The 12,029-nt window shown below is 31.7% G+C and overlaps 1 protein-coding gene and 1 non-coding gene across 2 annotated transcripts; both read left to right on the top strand.

The window, feature by feature from the left end:
• Positions 1–8,355: 8,355 nt before the first annotated feature.
• LOC109338531 (rac-like GTP-binding protein RAC2) lies at positions 8,356–10,706 on the top strand. The gene is made up of 7 exons (XM_019575796.1): positions 8,356–8,776; positions 8,876–8,963; positions 9,237–9,346; positions 9,470–9,533; positions 9,639–9,703; positions 9,813–9,878; positions 10,354–10,706. The coding sequence occupies exons 1-7, from the start codon at positions 8,678–8,680 to the stop codon at positions 10,450–10,452; spliced, it is 591 nt and encodes a 196-aa protein (XP_019431341.1). The 5' UTR covers positions 8,356–8,677; the 3' UTR covers positions 10,453–10,706.
• A 628-nt stretch (positions 10,707–11,334) lies between these two features.
• Positions 11,335–11,407, top strand: TRNAR-CCU. The gene has a single exon. It is a non-coding gene; the product is annotated as a tRNA-Arg (tRNA).
• The last annotated feature ends 622 nt before the right edge of the window (positions 11,408–12,029 follow it).

The following is a 12,029-nucleotide window of genomic DNA, read 5'->3' as shown; positions in this document are numbered from 1 at the left end:
AGAGCTTCACCAAATGGATGTAAAGATCGCTTTTCTGAATGGTGACTTAAACGAGAAAGTTTATATGAACCAACCCGAAGGGTTTGTGACCACAGGAAAGGAAAATTTGGTGTGTGAATTAAATAGGTCAATATATGGACTTAAACAAGCTTCCAGACAATGATACATAAAGTTCAATGATACCATTACGTCATATCGATTTGTGGAAAACACTGTTGACCAGTGTATCTACATGAAAGTTAGTGGAAGAAAGTTTATAATATTAGTCTTATATGTCGATGACATTTTGCTTGCAGCAAATGATAAAGGGTTGTTACATGATGTAAAGAAGTATCTCTCTAATAACTTTGAAATGAAGGATATGGGTGAGACATCCTATGTGATAGGAATAGAAATATTCCATGATAGATCACAAAGATTGTTGGGATTGTCTCAGAAAGGATATATCAATAAAGTGTTAGAGAGATTCAGAATGGAAAAGTGCTCCGCAGGGATAATTCCAATCCAGAAAGGGGACAAATTCAGTGAAAAGCAATGTCCAAGGAATGATTTGGAACGTAAGGAAATGGAATCTATTCCCTATGCATCAGTGGTTGGGAGTTTAATGTATGCTCAAACATGCACTTGACTGAATATCAGTTTTGCTGTTGGAATGTTAGGTCGATATCAAAGTAACCCCGAAATTGACCACTGGAAAGTTGCAAAGTAGGTTCTAAGATATTTGCAAGGCACTAAGGATCACATGCTCACGTATAGAAGGTCAGATCATCTTGAGGTGATCGGTTATTCGGGTTCAGACAATGCAGGATATATGGACTCAAGAAAATGTACATTTGAGTATATCTTCCTAATGGCTGGAGGAACCATTTCATGGAGAAGCGGTAGAGAGTCTACAATTGCTACGTCCACCATGGAAGTTGAGTTTGTGGCATGCTTTGAAGCCACAAATCATGCATTGTGGCTGCGAAACTTTACTTCAGGGCTTGGCATTATAGATAGTGTGGCTAGGCCGCTCAAGTTTTATTGTGATAATTCTGCAGTTGTCTTCTTCTCTAAGAATGGCAGGTATTCTATAGGTACTAAACATATGGATTTAAAGTTCCTGTCAGTTAAAGAAGAAGTACAAAAATAGAAAGTGTCTATAGAGCATATTAGTACCGATTTAATGGTAGCGAATTCGTTAACTAAAGGGTTGTCGCCCAAGATTTACATTGGCCATGTAGAAAGGATGGGCATTATAGATAAGTCCTTGTTAATGTGATTATACCTGATGTATATATACATATATGGATGTTTGCTCATTATTGCATGACACATTTGAATTCAATGAAAGCTTCATTTCCGTAATTAAAGTTTAAGTTATCTATATTACAGAATGTACTTGTATGGTTTTGATGAGATAACTTGGTGAGTCTTTGAAAGGTAGATGAAGACTCAAATTAAAGTGAGTTGGGTTGAGATGATTGCGATACATGGAATGGATCAGGTTGCCTCATATAATTTGTAACCGCCATGATTCAATTATTTCAGGTCAATTTAAAGGATGATGATTTGTAAGGTTCAATAAAAGAGCGCAAGTAAAGGTATGAATCTTCAAGTCATCACATGGACTAAGTGGGAGATTGTTAGATTAATTTAATAATCGATGTGGTCCATGTGCTTGAAAGTTATTAATCTGAATGAAAGTGCCTAATATGATGATGGTTGGCAATTAACTTATCAGATTAGTAGGGGGTTTTGTTAACTCCCTCCCCTCTTAATTCATGGGAAGTTTCCTATGTAACTCCTTAAAACACGCATTGGAATAAAAGAGGCAAAGTCCATTCTGATCAGTGTGAATTCATTTTTCTATCTTAAGAATAGAAACTAAAAGCAAGAATAAGATAGAGATCTTGGATTTGCATAAAGAAAGTCCAGTGCACTGTTATAGTGTGGAATGAAGGAAACTGAGTTCCTCATCATCAAGGAACTCATAAGGGGAAGGATGAGAGGTGATAATAAAAGGCAACCAGAAAGAACATCAGGAAAGAACACCAGAAAGAAAATAGCAATAGAACGAGGTATTCCTTAACTTTATGTTAATCAAATATAAATGTCATAATGTCAAGGTCCTAAATGAAAAAGGTTCTTATGAACCATTAAAGGCTCATGAAGTTTCTCTAAAATTATTAACAAAACATACCCACTCTTCTCTAAGCACCTTTCAATTTTCAAATTCAACAAACTAACCCTCTTTCTCCAAGAATTCAGTACATAATCCAGTGTATCAAATTGCCATGTGGTTAGTTCCATTTACCCATCTTTACCACAATTGTTGAAAATTGCAGAAAAAATTCAACCACAACTATAGTTGTAACATTAGAAACCACAATATTACCGCCACAATTTCAATCATGAAGTGCAATTTAAAAGTTAATTCTTAGTAACTAGTATACCATCACAGAGACACTCAATAATGAAAAGGCCTACTTATTCTTTTGATCCCGGAAAATCACATTTTTTTTTTGTCCCGAGGAAGATATTTTTTTACTAGTTCTTAAAATTTTAAAACGTATGGTTTTAATCCTATAGGTCATTATTAAGTGACATTATGGCTAAAGGATAATTTTCCAAGTTAAAAATAATTAATCCTAATACAAAATTACACGATTGAAATTCTCTATAGCACTAAAGAGGAGAATGTGTGTTTTTTTATTTTAAAGGTAAAATTGTCTTCTACTAACTCTGTAATAATAAAAAAGGTCATCAACGTCATCTATGGCCACATGTTAACTTCTCTTTCATTTTTCCCTCTAAAATGGATTTAATTTCTTCATGTGTACGTTCTCAAACTGTATATGTAATTTCCTTATCATAATAATATTTTAAATCCAATATTTCTTAATAATTTCAAAACAAAAAATACGTCATTGGTCTTTTATTTATTATGACTACACTTTATATTTCCTTTCTTTATTATAATATTATAATAATATTAAATCTATTATTGTATTTCTTAATAATTTTTAAACACAAAACATGTATTACTCTAAGAATTACTCTATTTTTACCTCATTAAAGTTTTATGGTATTTTTTCCACTAAATTTTAATATCACAATTCAGATTCTTTGGATTTAAATTTTTCCTTTTTATAATTGAAAAAATAAATTCAAAATTGGAGTTTTTTTTTGTAACTTTTAAATATTTTTTAGTAAAAAATACTCATATAGTATCACAATTTGATTTCCTTATTTTCATTAAAAAAACAAATTTGAAATTGAAAAAATCATTTCATTTTCTACAACTTTAAAAATATTTATTTTAAAAAAAATCATATAGTATCATGTTTTGATTTCCAATTTTTATTAAAAAAATTCAAATTCGAAATTGTCATCTATTTTTATTATATGTTTGAACTAGTTTAACTATAAATGAGAAGGATAGAAATGTAATTACATATATTATTTTCTTTGTTTAACTAGTCTGATCGGAATCGCAAAGCATGCATTAGAAATTAATTAGATACATGTGGCATGTGAAATTATCCCACACATAAAATAGTTAAGCCACACATCCATGAAGATAATAGGAAAAATAGTTTATCATGTAGAACTTGGAATAAGGAGAAATGGTATGAAGCATTTTTTAGAACATTATCACTCAGCAGAGCCACCAACCGAATCTCCACAGTGATGCACCCAGTGCTCTCAAGCTCACCAAATATTGATTGGGTTCTAATGTTTTGGGTTAGCATAAGCATTGAAGCAATTAATCAGAATAGTACATGTTAGTTGGTGTGAATACTCATTTTTATTCCATCCATAAAAAACTCAAAAACTAATTATTTTTTTAACATTAGAAATTTCATTCAAAAATATATATATCTAGGTTTTAATTATTTTTTGACTCAATAGCGAGGTTGTAACTCGTATTGCAACTTTGTCCTAGCTTCGAGCCGATAACTGGTCGCGGTCACTTATACTGCTTCCACTATCAATCAAAGTGGGAATAGGGTAAACAATCAATAAACAATCAATGTTGACTTTTCTGTTAATTCCACTTCGATTAAATTCAAACAATTTCTAACTTTTTTAATCCAACCAAATTACCAATTTTTAACCAGAATAGGTAGTCTTGATTTCTCTATTACACCTAGGGATACGTAGGAGCAGGATAAACGCTTGTCAGACACAAAAAATAAAAAAAAATTATTTTGTTTCAACAATTTAATTTAAATAAATCAAGGGTATTTAGTTCATGCAATTAGGTAGGATACCATTTAATTACGGGCATATGAGGTACTAATACCTTCATCGATTCGTAACCGACTTCTGAACTCAAACTCTGATATAAAAGACCATTTTATTCTTATTTGAGTTTAAATGAGTTTTCCACGTTTTAACCGCAAAAGACGTGATGGCGACTCCCAAAGAGATCGCGTAGCCAAAAATCTGGGCACAACAGTCATAAGTGTTAGGTATTCCAAATGTGAAGAAGATATGTCATATTGTGTAGAAGTCGATGAATTTGAAGAGACGGATGAACCTTATCGTTAATGCTTAATGTTTTGTGTCAAGATATACCTCTGAAAACTTTCTTATATATTTTTTTTACTTAACTTATTGATTAGTGATTCAAATAGCGGACTACATCACGTGATACGGTCGCAATATTGCGGTTGCTAGCAGTCATGATCGCATTACACTGCAATAGTAGTGTGATATTGAATCACAATGATGCGGTCGTATCAGACCGCAACGCTACCACATCGGATCTTGTTTAGGTCGAATTAGGCCGCATTGATTTCAAAATTGTTTTAATCACAAGATAATTCACTTCGCAATGACAGCAATTTGCATCGCAACAACCTCAATGACAGCAATTTGTATTACAACAACCTCAATGAGTGCAATTATAATAATCTTAACAGTAATCATGATTGTAACTATAATTTAAAACATTGCTATGGATAAATGCTAGAGACAAATGCTCGTAGAACAGACGACGTTTTGGAGCAAACAGCAGTGGTTAAACAAGTTCATCACATGGGACTTGTATGGGGAGACTCGAGGAGAAAAGGAAGTCGTAATGTGGAGGAAATTTTGATTTGGCAATAAAGGAAAACCCCGAGCCCAATTCTGTACCTGGATAGCACTAAACAACCGACTAGCAACTAAATCCCGCGTCATAACGTGGAATCCGCAAATTGACAGCAGATGTGCTTTCTGCAGCAATGATGAAACACAACAACACTTGTTTTTCGAGTGCCCTTATGCTGAACATATCTGGACGAAGGTATTGCACTGGATTGGGATACAACATGTACCTCAGGGATGGCGTGAAGAAGTGGACTAGATGTGTGCAAAAATAAAAGGTAAGAGCTGGAGAATGAATCTACTCAAATGCGCATTTGGTGAGACTGTCTATACCATATGGCTAGAGAGGAATGTTGTTATCTTCGAGGGAACAACTGCTAGTCAGAATTTAGACGGTAGAATAATTGAGAATGTAATAAATAGATGTTGGGAAGATATGAGCTTGCACAAACATTGTGCAGAGTTGATGATAGCTTAGCATAGAATTAGTTGTTTTGATTGGTTTTGTTGTGCCTGGATCATTGGATTGGCATGTACTTGAAATACAGTATTTTTTCAGTTCCAAAAAAATAAATGCTATAGACCACGAATGAAGATGAGTCCTGAATTTGAGTTGAATTGCAGTTGAAATCTAGTTAATTTATTAAACTACATTTGTTTGGTATCATTATGGTCTAACTTTGTTAATAGTGTAATATTTATGTATTGTCAAGCTTTATACAAAGTTAACGTATTATTTATCATTTGTTTGTATTTTTTTTTTTAAAACAATAATGATAAAATATAAATGGTATATGATATATTAATAATGTATAAAATTCTTATATTGTTTTTTTCTCTCTTTTGTTAAATGACTTGTAAGGATATATAATATTATTTAATTTTAATATAATAAGAGTTTACTATTATTTTATTACATTTATTTATGTATAAATAAGTGATAATTAACACATAAATAAATGATTAATAGTTAACAAATAGTGTAAAAAATCTCGTGAATGTATATATTAAACTGGTATTATATAATGCTGGGTAAAAAAAATTCCATTTGCTAAAAAAATTAAGGACAAAAGTTATAAAACAAATATTCTCCCTCTCAACATTACTTATTTACAACTTCTAGCTACAACGTTTCTTTTTAAAATAACAAATCCTTTTTTTCAGTTAATATACATTTTTCTATATTACTGGATAAGGTGAATGATTGAAATCATTACACTTGAATAATAAACCTATTTCATAATTTAATTTAGATTGATACACATTAAACTTTAATATGGTAAATTAATGGATTCTGTTTCATTAATATTAGTGAGTAGTCTAAATTTCATCCGATACTTAGAGAGGTTTGAAATTAAAATTATGACATATGACATATATTATTTTTTGATGGTTCAGATTTTAATTATTTTTAATTAAATAATATTAAAAATAATTAAATTTTATTTTTTTATATTTGGAGAGTCCAATAGTTCGAAGGATCATATCAAGTTACCAAGATACTCTTCTCCTACTATAGAAATTGGATAGACTTTTCAATGATATTTTTTTCTCCAATATTTCATTTACATCAGGAAAAGAGGCATGTCAGAATATTGACATTAGAAGCACTTGTTTTTGTATTTAATATTATTTTTTGTGATTCTTACTGTAAAGTTTAATTGAATTGAGTTTTGGCGGCTGGCGGCTCATCAGAATATATTTCATAAGTAGTTCTTATTGAAATACTTATATATTATCCACTAATAAGATTCATGTGTTTGCAAAACATTCAAATTCGCATTCTAATTAGATATGAGTTAGATCTTATCCATCCTTAATTTGCAAGTAATATTGTGACTATTGGTAACTCACATTGCATTGCAGAGAAATTTTAGCTGGGACATGATTTATATCTCTTTTTACGATTTGATATTAGTTTGTGTCATGATACATATTTAGAAGAATAATAATTAACTAGCAAAATGATACCCGTCATTTGTATAATGATGATACATTAACATAATAAAAACTATCAATATGTTGGTCTAATGATATAAAGTATCACTAGATTTCAATATCATCAAAAGTTTAAGAATTTAATACTTATAAGCAACATTTATTAGGAGGAACAACCATATACCTACCTATAATAGATTAATTCTTTGCTAAAAAAAGAAGTAAGATATACCCTTTATAATACAAAAAAAATATCAACATAATAAAAGCAAACTTTGGATGAGCTGGTCAAACGTGATGAAACAAAAGAAGTGGGAAAAAACATTAACTTCAAGAGGCTGGGGAAAGAGACTAAAAATTAAAAGACAAATTAATAGTTCTAGTTGCTTATAAGTTACTGAAATTATAGCTGGTACTCAATAAATATTGTACTGTGTCACAAATCATCAATAAGCATACTAATATTATCATATGCCAAAAAGTTTGCTTTACCCATGAAATTGAAAACACATTAGTGGGTCTTCAATAACACTAACAACCCAACAAAGATGAAAATTGATCCACTAAGGTTGGGAACTTGGAAATGGTGACTTGAAAATCAATATATTTGCCATGAACTTAGTGCAAATTCATTCACCCACTTTCACTTGATCCAATATTTATATTTTCTGGCTGTATGACACTAATATGCAAGTTTGCAACTTGATAGTAAGCATGCTTTTACATTGTGTTGTTGGGGTATGCTTGCAACCATATTATTATTAGAAAAAAGATCTTCTTTCTCTAATTCATATAGCTAAGATATGAAGTAAGTTTTTTTCTCCCGTACTATTATTTTATTCATGCATAGTGACTGCAAATATTATTACTTCAGGAGTTTCAATAATGATTTCTCGGACAATATTTTTCTATAATTATGATAAATATAATATAATTATAATCATAATTGTAATTGTAATCCTGATTTTTTTTATGTTAAAAATTGTATTCCAATTCCTTTCGGAGTACGTGATTGTCTCTCCCAACAAATGTTATTCATATGAATCAAACTTTTGATTTTTTGATCGTTCTAAGAATCTAATGAGATTTTATACCACTTGATCAACATTTTTAGTAATTGAAATCCAGATTTAAAACGGATAGTAATGTCTAACCTTCCAACTTTTACCATAAAATTTTATTTTCCCCCTTATGTAATTAAATATTCTCATTTGAAACATTATTTCATGAGAAACCATTACCAAAGCAATGTTGATATTCTAAATACTCATTATTCACTTTCTCTCCCTTGTACAATACTTAACCAACTAACACCACTACAGCACCAAACAACTCCTTTGTTGATCAAAAACTCTGTCCTTCCCCTTAAAGAAACAGAAAGCCAAATGCAATAATGATCAAGTTAAAAGAGACACTAAAGTTGGTGATATAAGGACTTAACTTATTAAATGCTACTCTCACCCCCTCCATTTCTATTCAAAATTCAATTTGACACCCTTGTGGCCTTCTTTTTAAACATTATTATTACTTTTTCTTTCCATTGGTCTACTTTTAGTTCCAAATTTTCAAGTTAAAGAAATATAAAGGCTTGAGGTGATGGAAGCAATAAAAAGGTAGAGAAAGATTTACTTTGAGTTGTGGAAATTAGCTAAGGAGATTCAAAATGAGCACAGCAAGATTCATTAAGTGTGTTACTGTTGGAGATGGAGCTGTTGGAAAAACTTGTATGCTCATTTCTTATACCAGCAACACATTCCCCACGGTATGTGACAACAAATGGTGTTTAAATTTATTGAACTTGTACATTTATGTTGTGTTTGGCTTAAAAAAATCACTTTTTTCTCACTGGGTAAAATCACAGGATTATGTGCCTACAGTTTTTGACAACTTCAGTGCAAATGTGGTGGTTGATGGCAGCATAGTTAACCTAGGATTATGGGACACTGCTGGTGAGTATTTTCTATACAAGTTTCTATGCTATTCTTTGAGGCATCCACTGATCCACCCAGAAGTTGTATCGTAATTAGCATAGTAGTGAAAATAAGGCTTCTGTCACTCGAACCGGATAATCTTGAAATTTAACTCCTTACTTGCTCAGAGTTACAACAAACAAACATTTATCTCACTAGCTAGGGTCTGCTATTGCTATTACTCAAAGCTACGATTATATTATTATTCCATAATCCATACTTCAATCATTTATTGTATCTGAATGAAATCAGGACAGGAGGATTATAACAGGCTTAGGCCTTTGAGCTATAGAGGTGCAGATGTATTCTTGCTGGCATTTTCCCTCCTCAGCAGAGCCAGCTATGAAAATATCTCTAAAAAGGTTTTGATGATATCCTATATTTACATTATATATTATAAAAATAACATAACATCTTATATTAATCTATGATATAGTCTATAGTTCCATCCAATAGATTTTTGATAATGGGTCAATTTTATGCAGTGGATTTCTGAACTGAGACATTATGCCCCAACTGTGCCAATAGTACTTGTGGGAACCAAACTTGGTATAAGCTAAAACACTAATCTAGTTGAAATTTTGATTCACTTAAGATACAAATTTATCTGCAGTGCCTTCAATAGTTATGGAATCTTCATTATAATTGTCTCAGATTTGCGCGAAGACAGACAGTATTTGATTGATCATCCTCAAGCCACACCTATCACTACTGCACAGGCAAGGCCCAAATTCACTTTCTAACAAATGTTGTTTTCTTGTTGAAGGCATAATTTTTTTTGTTATATTTTGTTTTCATATATACTTAAGTCCTATAAAATCTTGGCAGGGAGAAGAACTGAAGAAGGCAATTGGTGCTGCTCTATACCTAGAGTGCAGCTCAAAGACTCAACAGGTTCGGATATTTTTAATTGTATTGCTTATAGTATAGTATAGCCCTGGATTTGGTTATTATGGCCGTGGATTGTGTCTGTGGTAGGATCAACTATTTTGTTATTAAAAATATATTTTTGAATCTGATGTAGCCCAGATATAGTTCCATTGCTACCCGATGTGACCGTATCATTGTGATTCAATGTCACATCATAATTCGGTTTGATGCGGTTGCAACGATTAATGCAACCATACTATTGTGCCCATCACGTGATGCAATCAACAATTTGAATTAATGGTATAGCCAAACAAGCTTTTATATTTGTCTAAATCCAGTTGCAGTAGAAGAGTCCTTTACAGAAATTAAGCTGCTAAAGAGATTGTAATAGTGAAGTAGTTCCAATTAAAAATACAAGATTAGCCACTTTAGATTATAACACCGAACTAAATATCATTCTGCCTCAGCTTAATCTTTAGTCTTTGTTGCAAAATTTCAGAATGTGAAGGCTGTGTTTGATGCTGCAATCAAGGTTGTTTTGCAGCCACCAAAGCCAAAGAAAAAGCGAAAGAAGTCCAGATCATGCTTTTTCCTCTAATTGGTGTTTATGATTGATTCTCATCCTGTAACATTTGAATCTTTCTTCATAAGATTTTTTTTCTTTCTATATTTGATTGCACATTCCCATGCGATTTTTTGAACATATGTACTTCAAACTCTTCACTTTTTTTGTTGGTGGAGTCTAAATGATATTCCAATGTCTCTGCTGGATACAAGAGTGTACTCAATTCAAGATAATTTTTGTTGTAAGAGAAGTATAATATCATTAGTCATCACTTTTATGTTGCTCTACATCTTCTTTAATTTTTATTAGGGTTTGTTTGCGATTTTTAGTAGGGTTTATTTGCGAGTTCGGTTTTGGAGCGGAATGAATTGAAAGGAAAGGCTTCAGAGTCATTTTAGAGTCATCTCACGTATTTTATGTGGCTTCAGAATCATCCCACAAGTGTATTTTATGGCTTTAGAGTCTTTCTTTTATCTTACTTCTCCTCCAAAACTCAAGTTGCAAACAAACCCTTATAGATGTTCTCTTTGTAATGATTAAGATTCCTTCCATGATTCTAATCATTAAAGGGGATTCAAAGGTTATGCAGCTAGAAACATTGTTGATTATGAACTCACATACACTACAATGACACCATGATTTATGACAAACGCTTGTGATGTCTTAAATCCCGGACGAAAAAAATATACCAGTGTGTTATATAGATTGCACCTTTGAAGTGTTAGAATTTAGTTGCAAAACAAAGGATTTCTTAATTGGACCCTAGCTATGTAGTAATATACTATCTTAGCAGTGACATTAAACAATACAGTTGAATTAAGAAACATTTGGATAAGGATTCTCTGAAATTTCTCCAAGGATCAGGCCTTTAGAGTAAACTATTGATAGAGATCACTACTCAACCTTAACATATTAGCGCCTGTAGCTCAGTGGATAGAGCGTCTGTTTCCTAAGCAGAAAGTCGTAGGTTCGACCCCTACCTGGCGCGTAGATTGAATTTTAGCAAGATGAATTTTTAAAAGATGGGATTTATTAATGGATAAAGTAGTGTTTATGTACATGTCACATTCTTCCATTGTCAGCCATCATTTAGGAGTGAAAGACTTCACAAACGACAATTAGGAAAGTCAATCATATACACAATAATTTTTCGCAAAGCAACCATATTGCCCACTAAGTTTGTAAGGAAGGATTAATTGACAACCTTAGTTTGTCCGTACGTTAGAATGGAATGATTTTGTTCCTTGTTGTTAAAACATTTTTGGCCAAAAGTAACAAAGTTGGGGTACACATTTGTTGTCCCATGCTTTGTGTCTAATTCTCTATTTCAAGCTAATGATATATTACTATATGAATAAAAGAAAAAATTAAAAAACAACATTCTAATTGATCCGATATAAGAAATGAAACACCTTCGAGAACATGTCCCTACCATTATTAAGATGGACAAAGATCATCTCTCATAACCTCCATGTCCTCATATCCCAAACCACTCAAACTTCATAAAATAATATTAAAATATTAATTTTTGTTTTTGTAAATTTTCTTTTAAAATAATGAAGCTTTTTGATTGACTTGAGATACTAAATATGAAAATAGGAACACATGAT

Source organism: Lupinus angustifolius, unplaced genomic scaffold (genome assembly GCF_001865875.1).
Source record: "Lupinus angustifolius cultivar Tanjil unplaced genomic scaffold, LupAngTanjil_v1.0 Scaffold_28_38, whole genome shotgun sequence".
Lineage (NCBI taxonomy): Eukaryota > Viridiplantae > Streptophyta > Magnoliopsida > Fabales > Fabaceae > Lupinus > Lupinus angustifolius.
This window is presented reverse-complemented; position numbering and strand designations above follow the sequence as displayed.

Excerpts from the sequence above, each read along its gene's own strand:
- LOC109338531 (XM_019575796.1), top strand. The coding sequence starts at position 8,678 with ATGAGCACAGCAAGATTCATTAAGTGTGTTACTGTTGGAGATGGAGCT. Across the intron at positions 8,777-8,875 it reads CCAGCAACACATTCCCCACG|GATTATGTGCCTACAGTTTT; the intron begins GTATGTGACAAC and ends GTAAAATCACAG. Across the intron at positions 9,347-9,469 it reads ATGAAAATATCTCTAAAAAG|TGGATTTCTGAACTGAGACA; the intron begins GTTTTGATGATA and ends AATTTTATGCAG.